This window comes from Carlito syrichta, unplaced genomic scaffold, assembly GCF_000164805.1.
Source record: "Carlito syrichta isolate Samal-C Ts95f unplaced genomic scaffold, Tarsius_syrichta-2.0.1 Scaffold305193, whole genome shotgun sequence".
NCBI classification, from domain to species: Eukaryota; Metazoa; Chordata; class Mammalia; order Primates; family Tarsiidae; genus Carlito; species Carlito syrichta.
Genome location: NW_007249289.1, coordinates 234,723 through 244,058, shown reverse-complemented (window position 1 = coordinate 244,058; position 9,336 = coordinate 234,723). Strand labels below are relative to the sequence as shown.

Sequence of the window (9,336 nt, the reverse complement as noted above, 5' to 3'; positions counted from 1 at the left end):
CCTGCTGGGCTCCGACGATCCTTCCGCCTCAGCCTTTCCAGTAGCCGGAATTACAGGCGCGCGCTACCACGCCCGGCTGATTTTCTGATTTATTGTAGAGATGACGTCGCACTGCCCAGGCGGATCTCGAACCCGCGGGCTCAGGCAATCCACTCACCTCAGCCTCCCAAAGGTGCAGGATTACAGGCTGAGCCACCGAGCCCGGCAGAACCTGCATTTTAACGACCCCCTCAAGTGATTGCCATGCACGTAAAAGTCTCATAGAAAAGGACTTGTCTGGGGAACTCAGAGTCAGGTCAGAATGTGGGTCATAGAGGAGTTTCCAGAACACCGCGCATGCATAGACTAGGCAGTGGGCCATTGCGTGCTGTGTTTACATAGCCGGCAGGCCCCCTGAGCCAGGGTGACTTTGTGAGCTTTTCCACTATTGTCTGTCTGCTAAGTTAGACACCAATCAGCAGGCAAGGGAAAGGTCAGGAGACAACATGTAAACCAACTCTGCTACGTCAAGATTCCTGAATCATTTTATTTTAGCTAAAGTGTTTTGGGTAGCCTCAAGACCACCACATCTTTCATCACGCCCCTTTTTCTTTCTTTCTTAGGCATGTGCCACCACACCCACCTAATTAAAAAAAAATTGTAGAAATGAAGTCTATGGTGTTCAAGCTGGTCTCAGACTCCTGGCCTCAAGCAATCCTCCTGCCTCGGCCTTCCAAAGTGCTGGGTCACAGGCACATGCCACCACTCCTGGCCCTTCCGTTGCTCCTAAATCACCTTCTGGTTATCATAACAAACCTTGCCAGGCATCCAACTACAACATGAAATGACAAATGTAGAATGTCACACTTTTCCAGGTAGGAAACAGTGAATGTGCATGGTTACTGATCACGCTAGATGTGGACTTTTCTTTATTTTTTTTGAGTTGGAGTCTCACTCTGTCGCCCAGACTGGAGTGCCGTGGCCGCTCCCGGCCACCGCAGCCTCGACCTGCGGGGCTCCGGCGATCCTTCCGCTTCAGCCTTCCAAGGAGCTGGAACTACACGCGTGCACTACCACGCCCAGCTAATTTTTGACTTATTGTAGAGATGAGGTCTCGCCAAGTTGCCCAGGTGGGTCTCGAACCTGCGGGCTCAGGCAATTCACTCATCTCGGCCTCCCAAGCATTGGGATTACAGGCTGAGCCACCGAGCCTGGCAGATGTGAACTTTTAAGAGCCGAGGTTGTGGCTAAATGGGTGGATACATATATACAGCCTACAGAGAACCCTCCTTTTATCAATACTACTGAGCCCCCAGGTCTCTGGAATGCAGGAATTCCCAGTGTGAGGCATAAGCTGTCCCCTTGGCGTGCCTGGAGTTTCCCTCATTCATTTGTTCATACAGCCAACAAATATATTTTTAAGGTTTTTCCATGAGCCAGGCGCAGTGCTCGGGATGTGTAGTGTAACAAAACAAACAGCGTCTTTGCTCCCATTGAACTTACTGTCTAGGAGGAGAGATGGGCAGTAGATGGGTAAATAAATGAAAGAGAAAGATACATTTGTAGAGTGATATTGATAAGAGCTATGAAGAAATGAAGCAAGATGATGTAACAGAGATGTAACAGACCTCTTTGAAGGTCTCTCTAACATTTAAACTAAATCCTAAAATATGAAGTTCCACAAAGATTTGGGGGCTGAATATTTAAAGCACAGGAAACAGAAGTATAAAGTCACTGACATGGGAACAAAGTTGGTATGTTCCAGGAACAGACAGAAGGTCACAACTGCTGGGACAGAGTGAGAAGGCCGGGATAGACAAGATGGCAGGGCGTCCAGGGTCTTGCCATGTGGGGCCATGTTGTCCGGGCGGGTGTCTTAGCCTGTTTAGTGTTGCTATAAAGGAATGCCTGAGGCTGGGCAATTTATAAAGAAAAGTGGTTTATTTGGCTCACGGTTCTGCATGGCACTGGCACCTGCTGGGCTTCTGGTTGGGCCTCAGGAAGTTATCATCATGGTGAAAGGGGAAGGAGACCAGCGTGTCACACCGCGAGGGAGGGAGCAAGAGAGAGAAGGAGGTGCTGGGCTCTTTTAAATAACCAGCTCCTGCATGAAGTCCTAGAGTGAGAATGTACGCGTTACTGCTACTACAGGTATGGCACCAAGCCATTCATGAGGGATCTATCCCTGTGACTAAATCACCTTCCACCAGGCATCCCACCTCCAATACTGAGGACCACTGAGATTTTGAAGGGACAATCATCCAAACTGTATCAGCAATCTGGTTTATCTTAAGCATAAAGGGAAGTCTTCGGAGGGTTTAAAGAGGAATGTGACCTGACGCATTTATTCACGGTGGCTGTCACTTACCCTTCTGAGCACAAAACTCTCCAGGTTTCTGAGAAAGTTGTGTGGCGTAGATAGCAAGAAGCTGGAGGCTCAAGGTTCCTCAGCTAGTGCCCACTGGGAGCGTGAGGGGGCTGAAAGTTATGCTGGGTATTTAAATCAACGCACAAGAAGCTCGATCACACTGCACATCCTGGTAAAAGCATAGCCCTCCTTGCCCTCCTGCACTCATTCTGTGGCAAGCGTCTCAGTCAGGGTTGAGCCAGGGAGGTGAACTAGCAGACCCAATATGGAGAGTTATGACAAGGAGCTGATTATTGGGTTGTGGGGGCTGCCTAGCAAATCCAGATGTGCAGGGCTGAGTCAGGAAGGGGTGACCATGGGCAGACAGGGCACAGGCAGGAACCGCTGTCCAGTGGAGGAATTTCTTCCCTTTCTTTCGGAAGTCTCTGTCTTCTTTTAAGGCTTTTCTTTTTCCTCTCTCTCTCTCTCTCTCTCTCTCTCTCTCTCTCTCTCTCTCTCTCTCTCTGAGACAGAGTCTTTCTCTGTCTCTCAGGCTGAAATGCAGTGGCACAATCATAGTTCACTGCAACCTTGACCTCCTGGGCTCAATCAATCCTCCCATCTCAGCTTCCCAAAAACTTAACACATGACTAGCTGATTTTTATACATTTTGTAGAGATGAGGTTGCAAACTCCTGGCTTGAAGTGATCCTCCCACCTTGGCTTGAACCGCCATACCTGGCCAAAGCCTTTCAACTGATTAAGCCTGTCTCACCAGATTATCCAGGACAATCTCCCTTACCTAAATTCATTGATCAGGAGCTTTTTTTTTTTTTTGAGTCAGAGCCTCACTCTGTCACCCAGACTGGAGTGCAGTGGCATGCTCCCGGCCACCGCAGCCTCGACCTGCTGGGCTCTGGCGATCCTTCCGCCTCAGCCTTCCAAGTAGCTGAATCTACAGGCTAGCGCTACCATGCCCAGTTAATTTTTGATTTATTGTAGAGATGAGGTCTTGCCAAGTTGCCTGGGCGAATCTCGAACCCACAGGCTCAGGCAATCCACTCACCTTGGCCTCCCAAAGTGCTGGGATAACAGGCTGAGCCATTGAGCCTAGCCTATCAGGAGCTTTAATCATATCTGCAAAATCCCTTCAGAGAAACACCTAGATGAATATTTGTCCGAATAACTGAGGATTTAGCCTAGCCAACTTAATTCATTAGGAAAAGTCAGTCATCACATTAAAGTTAAAGACAGTTTTAAAATAATCTTCAAGTTCATAGCTGGGCATGATGGCATGTACCTGTAGTTCCAGCTATTTGGAAGGCTGAGGCAGAAAGATCCCCTAAGCCCAGCAGGCCGAGGCTGCAGCAGCCATGAGCGTGCCACTGCACTCCAGCCTGGGTGACAGTGAGACTCCGACTAAAAAAAAAGAGAGAGAAAATAAAAAAAGAGAGAGAAAATAAAATAGCCTTCAAGTTCAACACAGGGCTGATTGCTCGTTACTTGTACTGTAGTCCACTGGGGACTCACCATATCATCACGGAAAAACATGCTGTTCACCTAGCAGATGCTGGCACTATGAGTACTATGAGGACTGAGCGGAACCTATCCCATCACCCACTTAAAAGGTATTAGATTAGTGACATCCGTCTTGCCACATCAAGATTTATAAATAAGTCAGTGAGGGCTAAATTTTATGGGCTTCATCTACAAAGACCCTTCTAACGTTAGGAATTGTTGGGAGTTTGAGAGTGTCCTAGGGGCAGAGCCAGACAATAAATTGGAATCACTTGGGTAAGCATTTCAGATACTTTTCTAAATGACAGTTCAGAAGAAATGAACCCAACTCTACAAATTTCCAGTAATTTGTTGAAACATATTTTACTCTAAATAGATAGCCCCTTTTATGAGGAAATTTCGGTTTATAATTGTGTACTCTTTGTCTTAAAGAGAGCTCCTAAAATTATAAGCTTTGGGCCCAAGAAACAGGGATTCACTCCTGCATATGAACTTTATATCATGTTTCTTAACTCAAAAAAATGAGTCATTCGAACAAGATTGTTTCTCCCAAAAACATGCAAAGACTTGTCAGTTAGTTATTGGCTTAATTGTCCTGAAACTCACTCAGCTACGATGAACACCTCTTTTTCTGTTAGAGAGACAGATCTTGATAACACAACCGAGTTTATTCCAGAAGGCCCACTCTGGCTTCTCCAGTAGATTCAGACCAGCGCTAAGGCATTCAGCATCCCCTGTCATTCTAGAGTGGGACAGGAGCCACCACCCAGGCACAGAAGGCCTTGTCACTACCTACGGCTGGTTTGGGGCCAGTGGAGACTGCTGCCTCTCGCCTGCAGCGCTACTTAAACCTGGTTCCGCTTCAGTCATTTTTATCTTATTACCAGAGTCACACAATTCAATTATTAGAACATACGAAAAATTGACTCACGGTTTTGCATGGCACTGCTAGGCTTCTGGTGGGGCCTCAGGAACCTACAATCATGGTGAAAGGGAAAGGAGAGAGAAGGTGCCAGGCTCTTTTATTTTTTATTTTTATTATTTATTTTAAAGATGTAGGGTACAGTTCAGGGTTAGGTATACAAATGTTCATTATGCAAATTCCCTTGTTGATGAGGGTGTGTACCCCCCCCAGCAGAATCCCACTACTTCCAATCCTGCCCACTCCCACCCCTGGCAATTTCCCACTACTGACAATTCTTTTCTTGTAGGATTACAATAATTGTTCAAAGTTCACTTATGAGTAAGAACATGTGATACTCAGTTCTTTGTTTCTGTGATAGATCACTCAGTAGTATAGACTCTAAGTCCATCCAAGTTGCTGTGAAGTTCATAATTTTGTCCTGCTTTATGGCTGTGTAATATTCCATCGTGTATATGTACCACATTTTAAAAAACCCAGTCCTCTTTTGATGGGCAGCATGGTTGGTTCCATGTTTTTGCTATTGTGAACAATGCTGCAATAAACATATGTGTGCAGGTATCTTTTTCATAGAGTGATGTGAGTTCCTCTGGGTATATTCCCAATAGGGGGATTGTGGGGTAGTATGGATGGTTGATTTTTAGATCTTTTAGGAATCACCAAATTGTTTTCCACAGAGGTTGTATTAGTTGACACTGCCACCAACAGTGTAGAAGTGTTCCCTTTTCCCTGCATCCTCTGCTAGGCTCTTTTAAATAACTACCTCTTGCATTAGAAGGCTGGTTCCCTCTCATGTCCATATTCTGTCCAATTCCTGCTGGCATCTATTTCTGATAGCCACTATTACAAGTCTCTGGGTAGTCCTCTTAGATTTTCTGTATGCTTTTATGATTTTGAATTTGATTTCTGCTTTTCATTGTCTGATATTCTTTTCCCATTCTTTAATTTAAAATGTCTTGAATCACCTTATTTTAGATGTGTGTTAAGTTTTGCTTTTGGTCAAAATTTTTTTTTTTTTTTTGAGTTGGAGTCACACTCTGTCGCCCAGACTGGAGTGCAGTGGCCGCTCCCGGCCACCGCAGCCTCGACCTGCTGGGCTCTGGCGATCCTTCCGCCTCAGCCTTCCAAGTAGCTGGAATTACAGGCATGCGCTACCACGCCCGGCTGATTTTTTGATTTATTGTAAAGATGAAGTCTCGCTGCCCAGGTGGGTCTCGAACCCGCGGGCTCAGGCAATCCACTCACCTCAGCCTCCCAAAGGCGTGGGATTACAGGCTGAGCCACCGAGCCCGGCTGGTCAAATTTTAAAAATCCTTTTTTCCCCCCAAAGTTGGGGAATAGAGCACATTTACATTCATTGATATATTAGACATGTTGGTTTTATATTTCTCAGACTCCTAAAGCCCACGCTGTATTAATTTCTCTTCCACATTTAAATATATGCAGTGTTCACCATCAAGTGGTTTTTTTCAAAATTCTCCGTTTATATTTTAGTAATTTCCTCAAAAAGAACTCTTGGGAACAATGATCCCTCAATTCCTTTCATGTTGAAACTATTTGTAGTTTTTAAATTTGAAGGGCAACTTGGATGGACATGATATTCTTGGCTCACACATTCTTTCCTTGATTTCATGTAGTTATTAATCTACTACTTTCTGGGACTTATCATTCCTATAGAAATATCTAATGCAAGACAGACATTCTTCTTTTTAAGTGACTTTTTTTTTCTGGCTTCCAAATTAAGTCTCTTTTTATCTTTAAGGTCTGATAACCCACCTAGGATACGACTTGGTTTTGAGTATCTGAGTCATTTGATCCTAGTACACAGTTTGTGTCCTTTCAATAGATAAGTCAAGAAATTGTCTCTTATTTGAGGAAAGCTTCATAAAATGATCCCTTTAAGTATTTGTTATACTTTGGTCTCCTCCCTTAAGGACCTGCTGCTCCAATTATGTGTTTGTTGGACTTTTTTTCCCCCTGTCTTCAGTATCTGTCATTGGTCTCTCTCATTCTCTTTTAGATTTTCATTTTTATTATATTTGTTTTTCTCATTTCTTTTTTTTGTTTGTTTGTTTAAGAAAGCAGGATTTATTGAGAGGACAGAGAAGCTCCCACAGTGGGAGGGGAACCAAAGGGGTTGCCTTGTTTTTCTCATTTCTGCACTCTGTGTCCCCTACTGTGTTCCCATGTGCGCTATCCTCCCATATGACTTTTTTCTATTTTCCTCCAGTTCTACCATTTCCTATTTTATTACGTCTTTTTGTGTCTTCATCCCTTCCCCAAGTTTTTCACTCCTGCTCTGTACTCTTCCTTCAATATTGTTCTGTGAAATGGCAACATTTTTCTCGGTGGGGGGAGGTCCAAGAGAAAAGAGATTTGCTGCTCTTTTTTATTTGATTTGTTTCTAGTTTTTGCTTATAATGTACCTCTGTGTCCATGCTATGCCAATTTAAAAATTTTTCTTTTTTGGTTAATCTGCTTTAATGAGTTGGATTTTGGGGGCTTGAACTAGTAGGCCCCTGGGTAAGAGACTTGGATGTGGGACCCGGGTGTCTTTTCTTTGTTACAACCCATGGAGGCAGAGTGCTTTTAGCAAAAATGGCTTGTGTGGGCTACTCTAGGCAGTCCCACTTCACATGTTTCACTGAATCAAGCCAGAGTGGGGAGAGCCTCTGCCTCCAGCCTTGTTCACCTCTTTCAGCACTGGCCGGATTCATGAAGGGTAAAGCGTTTGTACTGCAGGGTGAGCCCCTCGCCCTCAGTGAGTTCCTTTTCGCTACATCTCCTGAGGTGCCGTGCTGGCCTTTGTACACTCTCTGCACTTGTCACGCTTTCTTGTGCAACTTTTACCTGGTCTCAGCTGTTCGGCTGCCTTTCTTCACGTTCCTGGGCTGCAGATTCCAACCCTGAGTTTTGTTGAACGTGGGATTTGAGAGTTGTTTTCTCTCATTTTCCTGGTTGCTCTTGTGTAATTTCCAGGAGAAGATCTTGACTTATATAGCCATACGGTTTGTGCTGGAAGCGAAGAGTTTTTGTTTGGTTTTTAATTATAAGTTATATTTTACAATTAAAGTATAAAGATTGATAAAGATGCCACCGTACTGCGAAGTTGCTCGATGTTTACTTTTCTTTATCCCATCATCTTTGGCTTGGCTTTTAAAGTGCTCACCTGTCCATTGCCAGCTTCATTCCACTTTAATCTCCCTCATCTATTTTATGTTTCTTTTAAATTGTATGGGATTTTTAAGGGCTACTTCAATAGTAGCTTTTATTTTTCTATACTCTTATTCACTTTGTCCTCTCTCATTGACATTTCCTCTCTAACCCTTGCCAATTCTTCCCTACCTCCAAGATTTTTATCAATTAAAATGCCATCTGGGCTTCAAGACCTACCTCAAATAGTGCCTCATTCTTAAAGCTTTTCCCCTGATCTCTGCATGTGTTTACTACACTTGACCTTGTGTAGATGACTTGGGGGCTGGGTCTTAGTGCCCGTCTTAGTGCCTTTGGTCTTCTGGTTGTTTGGGTGCTTTCCACCAGTTGGGGAAAACCTGTGGCCAAGCACAGAACGTTGTGCATAATATGCCTTTAATAAGCATTTGCTTAAGTGAAAAACTATGCAAAAGGCCAGAATTATTTTCCCAGAGGCATGGCGCCATTTCCTTCTACTTCTCACTGATGCACAATATAACCATTCATGGAAATAATTCAGCTCTTCTTTTTTCTGAACCCACTAGTCCCTGCAGATGTGATTGTAGATGTACTTGTTTATTCATGCAGACAGTCAAATTGTGTTTTGATTATTTTAATTGTCTTATTTCAATACAGCATAATTTTTTCACTTTTTAAAAATGAGTCCTTGATAGCTGTTAAGTAGATTAAAAAACAAAAATGAAAATTACAAGTTTCTGCAATCCGCTGTCCCCAAGTGGTGAATCTCTATTGTGATATATACCTTAAAATACCAAACTATTAAAACTTAACTTTTAAATCTAAATTGAAGTAAAGGGTATGGCAGAAGTTTAGAAAACATTTCTCCAAATACACACTCTGTGTTTTTGAAACATCAACATTTGAAGGAAAAAGTAAAACTTGAGAATTTTCTCCCCGCTATTCTGTGTAACTGTGTCTCTTACCAGATGTAATTTACATGTCATTTTCTCCATCATTTTGTAGCCTTGAAAGCTGTATTCAACGAGAAAAACCTGTTCCCCAAAGAAATTCTGGATCATGAACGAAAAGCTAAGCAATTATGTCAAGAAACAAGTCATGAAGTGAAGATAAAAAGAAGCAAGAATAAATTATAATTGAAAAAATTCATTGTTACATAAAGTACACATATAAAGTGAAGAAAAAAGTCTAGAATGCTGCCTTTTCCTTTTTTTACACTTGAACTTCATGAAGTTTTGTCTTCATAGGATGTCTTAGTGCTGCTTTATCTGTCGTCTTCCACTTTCTCCATATTCTTAGTGAGAGAAAGATTGGACTAGGAGGAGGCAGTATCAGTTAGTATCTACTCTCAAGTGTTTTGCTATGAAACATTTACAATTTTGGAACAAAATATTACAACA

The 9,336-nt window shown here is 43.2% G+C and overlaps 1 protein-coding gene across 1 annotated transcript in view; it reads left to right on the top strand.

Annotated features, from left to right (window-relative positions):
* Positions 1–9,072, top strand: part of WDR49 (WD repeat domain 49) — a 134,153-nt gene extending 125,081 nt beyond the window's left edge. Inside the window, 1 exon segment of the mRNA XM_008061292.1 lies at positions 8,942–9,072. Within this exon segment, the coding sequence (XP_008059483.1) occupies positions 8,942–9,072 (131 nt within the window).
* Positions 9,073–9,336: the final 264 nt, after the last annotated feature.